Here is an 18,051-nt window from a genome sequence, read left to right on the forward strand (position 1 = left end):
AATGTCCCCTTGGTATCTCTAACTTTCTTTTTTTCTTTTTTTTTTTTTCAAGTTTCAAATATTTTATTTCCTTATTCATACAGTATGAAGTTTCCTAAAGATCCCACAACATGATGTTTCATGCAGAAGAAAAACTAAACATTCAACATAAACCATCCCCCCACCCCACCCACCCACACACACTAAAAAAAAAAAAGAAAAAACCCTCATTCCCCAGTAAGGAAATAATGTTTGCACTATTTTTTCTGTAACGCCAGCCAAGATATGCACAAGCAAGAGAAATAGAAAGCATTTGCTAAAATATCTGTAACAAATACTTATGTACAAAAAATTCACAAAAGACGAGCTCCCCTCTTGAAGCAGAGCACATGGCGGTTGACACTGGAACAGATCAAGCCACTGGCTGGGGTTGTGAGCCACGCACTCATCCAGAGGGAGAAAGTTACAGGTGGAGATTTTCAGTTTGAACGTTAACATTTCCAAAGTTTGGCAACATTATGTTTTAAAATTATGCAAATTATGTAAACAAGAGGTACATTTTAAATTGATCTACATGCAAAACTCCATGTCATGCAAGGACACCAAGCACCGGGATTTCTCTCACAGACAGAGCCCATGGCGTGCAGCACTCAGTTGAAGGAACAGCGGTGGCAGGCGGGCGTGCCCAAAATTAAGATGCTTAACTTTCTTGAAGAGATCTCTAGTCTTTGCCATTCTATTGTTTTCATCTATTTCTTTGTACTGATCACTGATAAAGGCTTTCTTATCTCCCCTTGCTATTCTTTGGAACTCTGCATTCAAATTAGTATATCTTTCCTTTTCTCCTTTGCCTTAGCTTCTCCTCTTTTCTCAGCTATTTGTAAGCCCTCCTCAGACATCCATTTTGCCTTTTTGCATTTCTTTTTCTCGGGGATGGTTTTGATCCCTGCCTCCTGTACAGTGTCACAGACCTCTGTCCATAGTTCTTCAGGCACTCTATCAGATCTAATCCCTTAAATCTATTTGTCACTTCCCCTGGATAATCATAAGGGATTTGATTAAAGCATACCTGAATGGTCTAGTGGTTTTCCTTACTTTCTTTAATTTAAGTCTGAATTTGGTAATAAGGAGTTCATGGTCTGAGCCACAGTCAACTCCCAGTCTTGTTTTTGCTGACTGTATAGAGCTTCTCCATCTTTGGCTGCAAAGAATGTAATCAGTCTGAATTCGTATTGACCATCTGGTGATGTCCATGTGTAGAGTCTTCTCTTGTGTTGTTGGAAGAGGGTGTTTGCTATGACCAGTGCGTTTTCTTGGCAAAACTCTATTAGCCTTTGCCCTGCTTCATTCTGTACTCCAGGGCCAAATTTGCCTGTTATTCCAGATATTTCTTGACTACCTACTTTGTCATTCCAGTCCCCTATAATGAAAAGGACATCTTTTGGGGGTATTAATTCTAGAAGGTCTTATTGATCTTCATAGAACCTTTCACCTTCAGCTTCTTTAGCATTACTGATCGGGGCATAGACTTGGATTACTATAATATTGAATGATTTGCCTTGGAAACAAACAGAGATCCTGTCTGTCATTTTTGAGATTGCATCCAAGTACTGCATTTTGGACTCTTGTTGACTATGAGGGCTACTCCATTTCTTCTAAGGGATAGCTTCTAAGCAGGTAGATATCCACAGTAGTAGATATAATGTTCATCTGAGTTAAATTCACCCATTCCAGTCCATTTTAGCTCACTGATTCCTAAAATGTCAATTTTCACTCTGCCATCTTGTTTGACCACTTCCAATTTACCTTGATTCCTAGACCTGATACTCCAGGTTCTTGTGCAATATTGCTCTTTACAGCATCAGACTTTACTTCCATCACCAGTCACATCCACAACTGGGTGTTGTTTTTGCTTTGGCTCCGTCTTTTCATTCTTTCTGAAGTTAGTTCTCCACTGATCTCCAGTAGCATATTGGGCACCTACTGACCTGGCGAGTTGATCTTTCAGTGTCCTATTTTTTTGCCTTTTCATGCTGTTCATGAGGTTCTCAAGGCAAGAATACTGAAGTGGTTTGCCATTCCCTTCTCCAATGGACCACGTTTTGTCAGAACTCTCCACCATGACATGTCTGTCTTGGGTGTCCCTACTCGGAATGGCTGATAGTTTGATTGAGTTAGACAAGGCTGTGGTCCATGTGATCAGATTGGTTAGTTTTCTGTGACTGTTGTTTTCAGTCTGTCTGCCCTCTGATGGAGAAGGATAAGAGGCTTATGGAAGCTTCCTGATGGGAGAGACTGACTGACAGGGAAACTGGTTCTTGTTCTGATGGGCAGGGCCATGCTCAGTAAATCTTTAATCCAGTTGTCTGTTGATGAGCAGGGCTGTGTTCCCCCTGTTATTTATCTTGGGCCAGACCATGGCAGAGGTAATGAAGATAATGGTGACCTCCTTCAAAAGGTCGCATGCATCCACTGCTCACTCAGTCCCCCCAACCCTGCAGCAGGCCACCTCCGACCCACTTATTTTTCAAGTAAGAACAAAAGCCTGCTAGTCAACAACCAGGATTCTAATTCAATTCTGCTGTTAACTGTCACACCCAGTGTAACATAGCTGTGGGCATATATGGACACTGAGAACATGAGAGATCAGTACCAAAAAACTAAAAGTCTGGAAATTTATGTCACTAATCTACCAGGTAGGATTTTTGATGGCTAGGCAAGGGCCTATACTAGAAAGCCAACTGTATGAATCCAAGTGTAGAAAGGAGATATTTGACAGTCCTAAGTCTTTGAGGATAACATACTATGAGTAATGGAAAGCATCGTCAGCATTGTGGAAACAATTGTGTCAAACCGTGTCTTTCTCAACTGCTTTTAATTGGTGACAAATCATCTCCACACATAGATAACTGTTCTTACTCTTTAACATCTTTCAAGTGCTATTCAGTATATGATATTAATAAACTTTGTTATTAAGATTAAGAATCCCTATGCTGTAAAGTTTATGGTATATAAAGCTCTGATATCATAAAGTAGCTACAAATAGACATAATGCTAAGCTGTGAACTAGTTGTAAGGAAATCCAACAAAATTCTTATTTTTCTCATGAAAATAACTTCTATGTTATTCTTAAACTAAGAAAAAAAAGTAATAAGTTAATTTTCTTTTGTTGAGTAAGTTTTGGCTACTGAGTGAATTAAACTGTAAGCTTCAGATTCCTAACAATCCATTTCTTATTTTCTAAAATCCAGGAATCAAAAGACATTATATCCATCCAATATATGCAACTCCCTTAGAAAGCATTTACTTTAGAAATGTCAAGGGCAAAAATGTAAATGACAATGTCACTATATTGTCTGGTAAGCTTGGGCGCCAGCATATTCCGTTTCTTTTTTGACACTAAGCTGAATAAAACATAAGTGTAAAATTGTACCTGGATAAAACAGAAAAACAGATCAAACCCTTTAAATCTTGGCTAAAAGTTGATTTTATTATTAATAAGGTTCCTTAAAAACTGAATGCAGATGCCTTTACAGCCTCTTTTATTAGTCTTTCTCTTTTACTTCAAGTGTCACAAATGTCACTTTTATATTTTTCAATTTATGTGATGCTTAGTGCCTTGGTGCCTAAAAGCATACCAGAAAAATGAAAACCTGAACTAATCAAAAGCTTCCCATTGTGGTGAACATAAAAATGGTTTCATGGCTTCCTTCTTAGTGGTTTATGGGATGAAAATGGAGCTAGTACAACTCTTGTTTCTGTTGACTTCACTGAAATCTCAGCAAAAATAAATCCTTATTTTCCTCAGAATTAATTTGTGAAATTATTTTTACCTGGAAATTACAGAAAGGGGTTAGTATAGATATTATTGTATACATGGATTATATTCATTAATTTTTTTTCTGACACAGTTCTGCTTTGCCATAATCTTGGCTGTACTTTCATGACTGAATATTGGGTTCAGTCATTTATCAAGTTTAAGAACATCTTTGTAACATCAACTAAAAAAGTACATGTGGTGGTTAAGAGCACACGTTTGAGAGTGAGAGAATTGGGTTCAAATCACAGTTCGGTTCTTTGTTGCCTCCATACCTTAAGAAATTTTTCAGGTGGGCTTGAATTCTCTCAGTTGTAAAGTAAATACAATAAAATCCACTGTATTAGATAATACTATTGTGAAGATTAAGGAACATAACATAATCAAAATGCCTGGAACTAAGCACAGTGCTTGGAATGTGGGATGTAACCGTCACCCATTACGGTAGCAGGATGGTATTTACATTTTTTAGTACCTCTCGAGTGAGATATTCTTAGAATCCTTGCTCCGAGTTTAGGTATCATGGCATAAAATATAACTCAAGAACTTTTAATTACTTTTGGTTGCAGAATTGCCCACAGTGGTTCAAGCTAAATTCCTAATTTGAGATTCTTTTTAAGAGGCACATTTAAAAGGCACATTTAAAACATTTTCTCAAATTTTACACTAAATGAGTTATTTCTTTAAAAAGAAATAAGTGAATTATTTTAGGATTATTTTAAAAGGGTGCCTTTCTAATATCTGAACATAGTGATTTGGACTGTAAATAAGGTAAAATAGTGTTGTTTTCTAAGAGAAAAGCAGCTCATCACAAACAATAATATATTTGTTTTGATTGACATACAAAGGATAATGAAAACCAGACTCTGATGGTATCTACACACTGCACAGGATTATTCCTATAATACATTAGCATTATGCTGGTAAATGTGTTTCCATCAGCAGGCTTGCAGTGGGAAATCTCAAATGTACCATTATCACACTTTGAAACAATAGTTCCTTGATTTCAAATAATAGTCACTGTTCAGATATTAAATTGTCCTTTAATTGCTGTAATTTTCTGAACAGTTTATCTATTTAAATCAATATCTAGATAAGGTCTACACATTGGGATTTTTTGGTAGATCCTTTTCCTTTCTTTCTTTTTTTTTTTTACTTCTTGAAATTTATTTATTGAAGAAATTGTTGAAGTTTGTAGAATTTCCTAGACTGGATTTGCTGTGTAGTTAAACATATACTTCTCACCCTGTTTTTCCTGTGAAGTTATAATACTTAAGTCTAGTATATATTTGATTTCCCTTTGTGAGAGGGCAAGACTAATTTATAGGTGATGAATTGAATCTCCATCAGGAGACTTATGTCTATCTAGCTGTCTCTCTTTTTGGTTGTTGGCAACCATTCAAGTTCAATACTTTGATTTGTTCATCAAGTATTGAAAAATTCTGATACATTAACTCTTAGATTCCTTCTTGGATGTATTAACTGTATTGTTTCTATAAAGAGAGCTTTCATCTGTTATTTGGATAGCTTAATGTTTGGTTTAACTGATAGTCCATGAGAAAAATCCATAGAGGTATCATCACACAACTAATATTTTTAAATATCTGCCAAATTTATGGTCATTATAGTTCAGAAATGGTGATTTTAAATATATATCTATTTATATGTTTATACATATACATATAGAAATCCCTGTATTTAAAGTTGAATTTATTACGAATATAAAAAATGTTACAAGTCCATGAATAATTCTAAACATAAATTTATTTTAAAAAGTAAAATCCCTAAAGGTTGTAATAGCTCTATAAATTTCAAAATATCTGCGAATTTTCCTAGAATTATTTCTGACATGTTAACCACTTGTGTTTATTTTGCTTATAATACATTATTTCTATAAAATGTTAATTAAAAGGGAATGCAGTGGTGTCTTTTGAAAGAAGAGGATGTCATTCCCCGTATCAGGGCAATGGAAGGTCGTAGAGGAAGACCACCAAATCCAGATAGACAGCGAGCAAGAGAGGAATCCAGGATAAGACGTCGGAAAGGTCGGCCTCCAAATGTTGGCAGCACTGAATTTCTAGATAACACAGATGCCAAATTGCTAAGAAAACTGCAAGCTCAGGGTAAGAAACATAATGTATTTGACATTGTAATAATCATATTAAAAAGTATAAATATTTCTTATATTTTTGACTTATGGATGATTGACACTGCTCTCAGTTTCTGAAAAGGAGATATTTGTGTTAGAATAAAACTGAAAAACTAAGAAGTCCCACTGGTAACCGGAGTTCTTTGATTAGGTAAAGCTCCTTTGAAGAGCCGTACTCATAAACACAATATACCCTGTGTGTTTAGAATTACAAAGGTGGATGATAAGCTTTTAAGTGCTGTGTGCCTAGTCGCCCAGTCATGTCCGACTCTTTGCGACCCCATGGACTATAGGCTCCTCCAGGTGATCTTCCTGACCCAGGGATTGCACTCAGATCTCCTGCATTGCTGGAGGATTCTTTATCAGCTGAGCTACCAGGGAAGCCCAAGCTTTTAAGGCTTGCACTGAAAAGGAATCTACCAGCACTTGGCACATGCCTTAAGGTTGTGCCAGCCTTCTGGAAATTCTCATTTTAACAGCCCCAATTCCTTGAGGTGGTACAAGGGAATAACTCCAAGATATGTGGATCTGTGGAGTAAATTTTCAGTCAGAGAACTCCAATTACTGGTATGTAACCCCAGTCTTTGGGTTCTTCTGTAGTATGCATATATTACATACATTTTCAAAATGCCCAAGTAGTAGTTTTAATTCAAAAATATTTATTTTAAGACCACCAGAAAGTATCACTATTAAGCACAAAGTACTCATAATAACCTCAGATGTACTTACTTATGAGTCAAAATTGTACATAAATTATTAACATTAAGTTCCCAGGCTATGTCTGACACAGAAAAAGCTGACTAAAGAAAATAGTCCTGTTATGAGTTTAAGTTACTAGTTACAACTGGGAAGCCTCTTCTTGTGAAGATTATCTGAATGTGCATCAGCATACATGTTGGTGTCTTATATTCACAAGCATGTATATACACATACCTCAATGTAAAATAAAGGTTCGGTAATAAGAACTGACTTGAAAGACATGCAGGATTTTATTTCTTACGGGTTTTCTCTGGGGGAAAAGCATGACGTTTTGTTGTTTATTGTAAACAGCACAATAATATTGACTTCTTTGTAGCTTTTTTGTTTTTATTACAAAATAAATGTCTGTGACAAAAACTCATAAAACAGAATGGCTTCTGTAAAAAATGTTAATGAGTGGAATCATTATTAACAATTATTTCGCTAGTCTATCCAGTAATATGTACACACACTCCTACACACACATGTCTTCAAATACTCATATATGTACATATGCATATAAAATATGTTGTTTTACATATATTGGGCTTCCCAGGTGGTGTGGCAGTAAAGAATCCACCTGTACTGCAGGAGATGCAGGTTCAATCCCAGGGAAGATCCCCTGGAGAAGGAAATGGCAACCCACTCCAGTATTATTGCCTCAGAAATCACATGGACAGAGGAGCCTGGTGGGCTACAGTCCATGGGGTCACCAAGAGTCAGACATGATTTATTGACTAAACAACAACAATTACATATATATCCTTTTTGATGTCTAAGATAAATGGCTTATAGTATATATATTATTCATCTTGTCTTTTTTCCAGTTAATTTATCTTGAACATCTTTCTGTATCAGCACTTAAAAATCAACCATATTCTTTTAATGGCGGAATAGTAAGTGATACTATGTATGATTCTACCATACTTCATTTAAGTAGTCTTCTTCTGATGACTGTTGTAGCTCTTTCCTGATCTTTGCTATCACAAACAGTGTTGCAGTAAGTACATATTACACGAATCTTCACATCCTTCTAAAGGTGTGCCTGTGTATAGTGTAAAATTCTAGAGATAGAATCTCTGAATCAAAACATATGTTCATTTTCACTTTGGGTAAATAGACAAATATTATCTCCAAAAAGATTGCACTAATTCATACTTCCGCCAATGGCATGTAGGTTAACTGCCTGATATTTAACTTAACGTTGTATAAGTTTTTATCTTCCATAGTATGTTCGTTAAATATTTTTCATGTTACTCTGCTTGGTTCCTTTTAAGACTTATCTCCCCTGAAAAATTGCTAGTGAAGGTTAAAAGGAAAGTTAATATGTTAACTGATGGAGCCATACATGATGAGTTTTAAAATTAGTGTTGTCAGTAAACCACTGTCTTTTCTGAAGAATGTGTAACACTGGGGAATGTGCATTGTTTTTTGTGTGTAAAACAAGAAAGCTTGAAATTAACTGATATCCAAAGTATTGGCTCTTCATGCATGTTTTGCATATCTTATACAAGTAGCATTAATACTTAGTATCCAAAATGGCAACTTTATAAAATTGACTAAATTTTTTCAAATTGGAAGTTAATTATTCAGCTTTTACTCAGATGTTTTTTCTCCCTCAAGATTTCAAATTGGTTTGTATTCTATTGTAGTTTTTCCCTTGTTTTATTATGTTGCATTTCGCAAATTCTTTTACATTTGACCTTATTGTGTACGTATGTTCTTTCTTGCATACATATAAATGTTAAATATTTAGCAGTAAATAATTATTAATATATACAAGTAAATGTGGTATAATATGCATGCTTTTTCCTTGGGAAGAAAGGAAAATAGCAAAGAATCTCTATCCCTCTTTTATTTCTAAAAGGTTTCTACTCAACAATTTGAGGGGGTTACCTGAAGGGATTCCGTAAGATTCTGTTTCATACAAGGATTCAACTAGGCTAAACAACTGGACTTAATTTGAAGAAAGATTCAAAACAGTAAAAAAAAAAAAAAAATGCAAATTTGTACTTTTAAGCGTTGTGAAATGAGAGGTCTTCTAATTTCTCAGAGAATACATATGGGAATCTGATAAAATCTGAATATAAAAAAAAAACTTTCAACCTGTCTAAATAAACCTGCTTCTTAATTGGTCAATACCATTCATATCTCCAGTTATCTAAGATAGCTAGTAACATCTGTCCATTTCATACATTATGGAATCCAAGATGCCTTAGTCTATGCAAAGTCCTGTTATTTCAGATGTTCCAGTAAGAAAGCAAAATGCTGCCAATTTTTAGACACATTGTGATTTTAGACATGTTTAAAAATGCATCTTAGAATCAAAGAAATGTGGTATATGTAAAATAGCCCTAATTCAAAGTGAAAATAAACTTTATTTCAAAATAAATTTTTTATTTGAAATTTACAAATTCTTCATCCATGAAAGATATTTTTCAAATTAATATTTCAAGTGTTCATTACAATAGATAATATATTCAACAACCATAAACCAAATAAATAAGAAAATATTGGGAACTGTTTATTCCACAGAGCCTGAGTGAATTTTCTAGGTCTGTAACTCATTCTCCTTCCCCCATAGTATCCCTAATTAACTTCTTTTTTCTTTTTTTTGTATTCTTTTTTTCATATTTTCTCTAACTGTTCATAATATAAAAGTTAAGCTGCATAAATTTTAAATGATTAATCCAAATTGTATCTTCCTTGCTAAAATGAAAAGAATATCAGCTGAGCTTCCTAATGTTTTTAAAAATTACTGTGAACTTGTGTGGAGTTTGAAATTGACTGATACATTCATATACAAAAATACACCTATATATGTGATAAAATTTTCCTTATTATTTCCTTATTGATTATTTCCTTATTGATAAAATCAAATAAGCCAAACTGCTATTAGAGAGCATCAGTTTAGCTGGGAACAAAGCATCATACTTATGCCACATTTTCTAGAAAATACATTTTTTTAACCCTTTGGCTTCCCTGGAGGCTCAGATGGTAAAGAGTCCACCTGCAGTACAGGAGACCCAAGTTCGATCCCTGGATTGGGAAGATCCCCTGGAGAAGGAAATGGCAACCCACTCCATATTCTTGCCTGGAAAATCCCATGGATGGAGAAGTCTGGCAGGCTACAGTCCATGGGCATAGAGTAGGACACAACTGAGCAACTAACAGGCTTTGCAACACACCTTTATATTTTATGGCAGATTTTGGTCTTTATAGCAGAGTTTAGTGAAAACTTTTAATCTTAAATGTTAAAAAAAATGTTTATCTGGATCTATCCTACTCGAAAGCAGTGTCCTTCATAAGTATTATTATCAGAGTTTGCTAATTCTGTAGCCCAGTTTATACATATCGATTTCCAAGAGTATTTCATGAACAGGAGACTCCTTTTTATGTGGCTCAGAAATTCTTGATGATGCTCAAAACTACTTAATATTAAAACTTATTCAAAGGTTGGAGGTATATGCTAGCATCAGCTTCTATCCTTCAGGTCTCCTGGATAAAATCAAACCCTCATATCTTGCCTCCTTTTTTAAGTGTTAATGATAGATAATCAGCCATAGTAAGCAACTTCATCTTAGCTGTTACAAGGACATAGAGTTATGTTTCTTTCAAAAATCTCAAGATACTCAAATTTCTTTAAAGGTTTTAGAAGTAGTAACATACTTCTAAACTTTAGAAGTAGTAACATACTTCTAAACTTTAGAAGTAGTAACATACTTCTAAACTTTAGAAGTAGTAACATGGACTATGAAGTCAGAAAGTCCAGGGTATGTATCTTAACTCTGCTCTGTAACTTCTGTGACCCTTAGTTTTATTTTATAAACTGGGTATAATGTTGACTGTCTTATAGGGTTGTTATGAAGATTAAACAAAATCGTGTAAATTTAATACAATAGTTCAATAAATGATAGAAGTTATTAGTAGCGCTCAAGTAATTCAGATGTTACCTGATCAATTTCATTATTGGTAAATATAATATATAAGTTTCTTAAAATTAATCATCTGCTACAAGGTTGAAAACAATGTCTAATGTAAAGTGGTATTTTCTAAAATGATTTTATGAAAGATATTATGATGCACCACTTTTATAATTAGAAATATTCTGATCAAGTTTGCCAGCAGAATAAAGCATGACATTACATACCATCTGTATCAGTTACCTCTTGCAACAGTAATGCTGGGAGAGAACCATCGACAAAACCTCAGTGGCATACAACACTAAGCATTGTTTGTGCAGATGGAATCAACTGGTGTTACGTTAGGCAGTTAGGCATCTCTGCTGATCCTGAGTGGACTTTTTAAAATTTGTGAAATGATCTAGCTCCCAATCTCCAGCAGCCTAGTCTGAATATGTCCTCACAATAAAGGGCAAGGCATAGAAGTAACGGTATAAAGAGTTCAAGTACACTTTCAGACTTATGCGTGCATCACATTGCTAACATTTTATTGGCCCAAGCAGATCACATGGCTGAACTCTAAATCAAGGGCCAAGAAAATATGTTCCTCACACGTCTTGATGAGTGGAACCACAAAGCCACATTGCAAATGGCACAGATAGAGGAAGAGATGAAGAATTGGGCCATTAATTATGTTCTATCCCAGTTTCATACATTTGTCCTTAAAAAGTATGAGAACTAGGTTGTCCTGAGAAATCAACATTCTCTTTTTTTTTTTAGGAGAGAGGGTCTTTTTCCTTCACAAGTGAAAGTATCAATAGATTCAGAAGCTTTGCCATTTATATAGCTAATGGAAATGCTTAGTTTGGGAGACTTTAGTCTATATTGGATTCTTTTTCTATGTACAATTTTTAAGATTGAAGCTGAATCACTTTTTTACATATTAGCAGCTACTTTCCTACTCAGTGATGATTACACAAAATGTGAAAAAAAATGTTTCTGTATTAGCCTCTGTAATGAGAATTAAGAGAAGCATCATTCTTATTTTATAGGCTCATATTTGATGAAAAATTGGCACTTTCTAGGGAAAATGAATATGACATTTTCTGCCATTTTCCTACTGAGTATCTAATGTTACGTTTGGCAGTTTTCTTAAAAATCATGTCCTTCGTGATGATACCAGTTTCACAGTTATTGTTTTTAGGAGAGCAGTTATGTTGTTATTAATTTGTTGTTATTAAGCTGTTAATAACATTGCTTAAAATTTTGTGTTTTTCAGAAATAGCCAGGCAAGCAGCACAAATAAAGCTTTTGAGAAAACTGCAAAAGCAGGAACAGGCTCGGGTTGCCAAAGAAGCTAAAAAACAACAAGGTTCGTAATTTAAATGGTAGCATCAACTTGAAGAGTGAGTATTGGGTAACTCACAAGAGGCATCTCTTCTTTGTTCCTTTTCTGATCTGTGCTTTGATTTTTCATCATAGCAATAATTGCTGCTGAGGAGAAGCGAAAGCAAAAAGAACAGATAAAGATTATGAAACAACAGGTATGTTTATTGATTGGAACTGATTTTTAAAACACGGGCATTGTCTTGCAGTCTATATGTATATTTCTGTATGTGTATTGGACTTTACAGGTGGTTCACTAGTAAAGAGTTCACCTGCCAATGCAGGAGACACAAGTTTGATCCCTGAGTTGGGAAGATCCCCTGGAGAAGGAAACGGCATTATTTCCATTATTCTTGCTTGGAAAATCCCATGGACAGAGGAGCCTGGTGGGCCACAGTCTATGGGGTCACAAATAAGTCAGACATAATTTAATGACTAAACAACAACAAATATGTACATTATTTTCATTTTGATTTCTGAAATAACTATATTTCACAGTAATATTATATATCTGTATTAGAAAGTTCTCTTTTATGAATTAAAATTCACTTCATTTTAAAACTAAGTCTTCTACTTCCATGTTTTTAAGAATTGATTCAGTTCAGTTCAGTCGCTCAGTCGTGTCCGATTCTTGCGACCCCATGAATCACAGCAGGCCAAGCCTCCCTGTCCATCACCAACTCCCGGAATTTAGTCAAACTCATGTCCATCGAGTCGGTGATGCCATCTAGCCATCTCATCCTCGGTCGTCCCCTTCTCCTCCTGCCCCAAATCCCTCCCAGCATCAGGGTCTTTACCAATGAGTCAACTCTTCGCATGAGGTGGCCAAAGTACTGGAGTTTCAGCTTCAGCATTAGTGGTTGGTGCATAGACTTGGATTACTGTGATGTTAAATGGTTTGCCTTAGAAACGAACAGATCATTCTGTCAGTTTTTAGATTGTACCCAAGTACTGCATTTTGGACTTTTTTGTTGGTATGAGGACTACTACATTTCTTCTAAGGGATTCTTGCTGCAGTAGTAGATATAATGGTCATCTCAATTAAATTTGCCCATTCCAGTCCATTTTAGTTCATTGATTTCTAAAATGTCGATGTTCACTCTTGCCATCTCCTGTTTGACCACTTCCAATTTACCTTGATTCATGGATCTAGTATTCCAGGTTCCTATGCAGTATTGTTCTTTACTATTTTATAGTTTATCCTATTTCCTGATGGCTAGAGATCCTGCATATCTTATCAGTACTTTAAATTCAGCTATGTGATCCTAAACTCTTAAGGTGGCTACAACCTGAATATACATAGTTTTTAACTTCTCATCAAAGAAGCATCGTAGTTCCAATGTCCCAGAAACGTTAATACCAATGAGTTTTCATCAAAATACTTACCTGAGGGTAGTTTCAGAAAGCCATCTAACTTATTCCTCATTGCCAGCAAAGTTAATCAAAGTAGAGCTTAGGTCTACTCACATAGTCAGTTACATAATGCCTATTTTAAAGTCAGCATTAGTTCTAGAATAAAATAGTAGCATGTGCTTCTAGATCATTTATTCTACCTAGTAAACCAATATCACCAGGTAGTTTTCAAGGAAATATTCTGGAAGCTTGCAAAAGTATTATTATGAAACAGAAGGAACAAAGGCATTGGAATATAAAATACACAGCTCTGTAGTTTCCTTTTGATTTAAGGCAAAATATTTACTTTCTATGAACTTTAGTTTTCTTTTAGTAAAATTTTATTTGGAAATTTTTTTTAGCCACACCATGTGGCATGCAGGATCTTAGTTCCCCAACTAGGGATCAAACTCATGCAACCTGCACTGGGAGCACAGACTCTTTAACTACTGGACTGCCAGGATAGTCCCTAGTTTTCTATTAGGTAAAAAGAAGAAAAGTTCAACTCTTTTTATGATAAAAAAGGATATTTTATATAAAGAGCTCAGTTCATGTATTGTATACCCAATATTATAAGGTAAACCTATATTAAAGAAATTTATAAAAAATGTTTATCTCTGCTAATGCTAATGACACCACTACCAAATACACACACACACACACACACACACACACACATATATATTACATATATATGTCATATATGTGCATGATATATATATATCTCAACTTCAGGATAAAGCTTTAGACTGAGTGTACATAAGATAAGCATTAAAAAAAAAAGAAGATTTCATACCTATCTATGTATGTAAGAGAACAGTGAATGAGTTTTGCTGACTTGGGAACATACCACATTATAGGATTAATAAAAGCGGAAAAATTAAATAAAGAGCGTGCTTTATTTAGGTCTCAAGTTCAAATCTAAATAAATACTTCAGATATGGATCAAGTACAGCTTTCTCTTGGAAATGAAACAAAAGATACATTAGGGCTTTTATTTTTTGCAAGCTACATTTAGTATTCAAAACTAAGATAGGGTCAGTTCAGTTCAGTCGCTCAGTCGTGTCTGACCCTTTGTGACCCCATGAATAGCAGCACGCCAGGCCTCCCTGTCCATCGCCAACTCCTGGAGTTCACTTCAAACTCATGTCCATCGAGTCAGTGATGCCATCCAGCCATCTCATCCTCCGTTGTCCCCTTTTCCTCCTGCCCCCAATCCCTCCCGGCATCAGAGTCTTTTCCAATGAGTCAACTCTTTGCATGAGGTGGCCAAAGTATTGGAGTTTCAGCTGTAGCATCAGTCCTTCCGATGAAGGATAGGGTCACCAATAGCAAAATTATAGAATGTGAACAGTCTTCTAAAATCAGAAGAGTAATTCTAGAAATCTCATTACCCTGCAATAGACTCCTATAGAGGATTGGTAACATCAGTGTGCAAAAAAAAAAAAAAAAATGTTTAAAAACACATTGACATGTAGCTTGAAAAGATACAACTAGCACCTGGAAATTGAAGCAGGTAATGTAATTTTTCATCAGTATAAGATGTGTTGGCTGTAGAAATAGTACAACAAATGCAATTTGCTAGTAGGAAAATTTGGGTGTTTGGGGGAAACTGTATTATTATCATGGGTGCCAATTTGGGACTTTCAAAGAGGGTTATGAACATGAAATTGTTAACGTTGGGCTTACAGCATATGAGATAATGTTTACATCAAAATGTAAAGTTTTATCAAACCTAAATTCGAAAACAGTAACTAATACATTAAGACAGTATGAACAACAGTTTTGTCATGTGAATAATTTTCTACAATGTTGCATTGTAATTATCCTTTTAAAATTATATTACAGATTATTTCTGAATCTGTCTTATTGTAGTAATTAAAAGTGTATCAATAATATTATGTTATTCACCACCTGAAGTAAGAAATTATAGTATGGAAATTGTTAATAATAATCTATTATAGTTGTGTGCCACTACACACTTTTTTAAGCATTTTTAATTTAATCATGTCATAGTGAGAAAGGACAAGTACGTCTCCCTGGTTTATGCAAGAGTAGTTATTCTATGCTCAAGATTATACAGTGAATGACAGTAACTCCAGATTAGCCTTATGTTTTCTCACTCCTGTTTCTCATTACTGTTTCTCTCTTATTCTGTCCTGTATTTATTGCAAAATAGTTATAATTGCAAATATTTATAAAAATCCACAGGCTGAATGAGTTTAATCATATTGGTTTACCTGGTTTCTATATACTTACGTAACATTTGTATTTTACAAATGGTTTTAAGAAACTTGATAAAATCACATTAATTTGACATGAACATACATATATGATATTAAACTACATCATAAATTGGATAAATTTATCCCATGTTGGATAAATTTTATATCCAACATGGGAAACTTAATATCTTAAATTATTTGATTCTACTTAAATACTTTCCACTTGGATATTTAGTTTATTATCTTAAATTGTTATAATTTTTTTCTACAGGAAAAAATTAAGAGAATACAACAAATCAGAATGGAAAAAGAGCTTCGAGCCCAGCAAATTCTAGAGGTAGAATTCTTAAATGTGATATGATTAAAGTAAATAGTCACATATTTTAAAGTCTGCAGAATTGAAAATCTTACCTGCGTGGTCTCTCACTCTTACAGTATGCCCATCAGAAATTTGTTTCAAGCATAATGCATAGAGTAAGACCTTATTTAGCAAACTCATCTTATCCTAATAACCCGGGAAGTAAGCCAAAAGGAAAAACTTCTGAACAACCAGTATAGGTATCATACAGTTCATGGGTCAAAGTCATGTTATGTACTTCTAGAAAAGTCATTAGGACTAATAGATATTTACTTTTAATTTAGAAATAAAACATTGCAAAAGTGAAAGTAAGTTTTAAATGTAGGAACAAGTTTAACCAGCTGTTTTTTCTGGTTTCTAATACGCCTTGCTTCCCTGGAAGCTGATGGAATAGTACTAGAGGACATACATTGGAATCAGTAAGGTAATAGCCACAAGATAGCAGGGAAAAATACAGAAAAACTCCAACCAGCATCTATCGGAATTCAAAAGCCTAACAAGATTGTCTGTAATCTTTTGGTTGACTAGCAAGCAGTTTTCAACACCTTATTATTAATAACTGAAATGCATTACTCTATTGAACTGTACAGTATAATAACTGATGTTCAGAATAATTTCCCCAAGTCATCAAGAAAAAGCCAAATTATAGTTAGTATACTGTATCTAAATAGTATATATCTCAAAAAAAATAAATAGTATATATCTCAAAATTATTGCCATCCAAAATTTTGAAAATAAATATTCAGTGTTTAACATTGGTGTAACCTCCCAGCTGGGCTTCCCTTTTGGCTTATCCACATGCAGTGCAGGAGACCTGGGTTGTATCCCTGGTTTGGGACGATCCCCTGGAGAATCCTCATGGTCAGAGGAGCCTGGTGGGCTACAGTCCATGGGGTTGCAAAGAGTCAGACACAACTGAGCGACTGAGCACAGCACAACCTCCCAGCTATTCAGGAAACTATTGCTATATAGATGATTTACCCCTGAGGGTGTCAAATAGCTGAAGCTTTCTTTTGTATGATTTTTCCTTCTAGAAATATATACATATTTCCTAACCCATTTTAAATAAATTTTAAAAATCCAAATCAAAAGTACTAATATCTTAAAGTAAATTAATAACTACTGAATAATTATGAAACTACTAGATAGTTAATGACTTTAAGATTATGAAGCTCAGATTTGGCATCATGATCTTGATATTCAAAATGTACTTCAAGAAAGATTGTAAGTTTCCATTCTGTCTTAGAAACCTCGAATTTAATCACAATAAACAGCTAGAGAAAAATAGCGTATATTTACTGTTTAAAGTCTACCCCATCTTCTTAATTTTATATAGTGATCATGTTTTACTTTTAAAAATCAGAAAAAAGCAAATATTATATAAAAAAAACTTTTTCTGTGATTGTTTTAATGTAAAATAAACAATTATTTCAGACTTTTTAAATAGAATTGAAAAAATCAAGAAAAGCTGACATATTCTAAGAAATTTTAAGAATTTTTTACATCTTAATGCTAATCTTTACATTAGAAATGAAAATTAGTTTGTAAATATAATATTAACTATGAGAAAATCTGTAATTGTCTACATATATGTCACATGTTGTTTTCTCTCTTATGAGTCATGTAGCTCCATGTTCAAGTCATAGATTATTTTCAGGTTGCAGTGGTACCGTTGTATGACTTTGAGACCTGTTTTCCATGCACAGGCAAAAAAGAAAAAGAAGGAAGAAGCAGCAAATGCCAAATTATTGGAGGCCGAGAAACGAATAAAGGTTAGTTTAGATGAGAATCTGTTTTTTAAGAATAAAAATTATATGGTATTATATCACTGACTCAATGGACATGAGTTTGGGTAAACTCTGGGGGTTGGTGATTGACAGGGAGGCCTGGTGTGCTGCGGTTCATGGGGTCGCAAAGAGTCACACATGACTGAGCGACTGAACTGAACTGATACTAGTATCGATTATATTAAAAATAGCCCTCCTAAAAATGATTTGCTGAAAAAAATGTTGATCACAGATAAAACGTGCATAATGTGTGTTTTTAGTGTTTATATATTGTATATACGTTTTTATATTTTATTATATAGGTTCTGTGTGATACTT

The 18,051-nt window shown here is 34.4% G+C and overlaps 1 protein-coding gene across 24 annotated transcripts in view; it reads left to right on the forward strand.

Moving 5' to 3' along the window:
* BAZ2B (bromodomain adjacent to zinc finger domain 2B) overlaps positions 1–18,051 on the forward strand; it is a 336,353-nt gene that overhangs the window by 238,586 nt on the left and 79,716 nt on the right. For all 24 annotated transcript variants that reach the window (XM_061395981.1, XM_061396001.1, XM_061395906.1 and 21 more), the window contains 5 exons: positions 5,709–5,919; positions 11,865–11,957; positions 12,068–12,129; positions 15,860–15,925; positions 17,653–17,718. In XM_061395981.1, coding sequence (XP_061251965.1) covers positions 5,709–5,919; positions 11,865–11,957; positions 12,068–12,129; positions 15,860–15,925; positions 17,653–17,718 — 498 coding nt within the window. The remainder of the gene's footprint in view (positions 1–5,708; positions 5,920–11,864; positions 11,958–12,067; positions 12,130–15,859; positions 15,926–17,652; positions 17,719–18,051) is intronic.

This window comes from Bos javanicus, chromosome 2, assembly GCF_032452875.1.
Source record: "Bos javanicus breed banteng chromosome 2, ARS-OSU_banteng_1.0, whole genome shotgun sequence".
In the NCBI taxonomy this organism is placed as follows: Eukaryota; Metazoa; Chordata; class Mammalia; order Artiodactyla; family Bovidae; genus Bos; species Bos javanicus.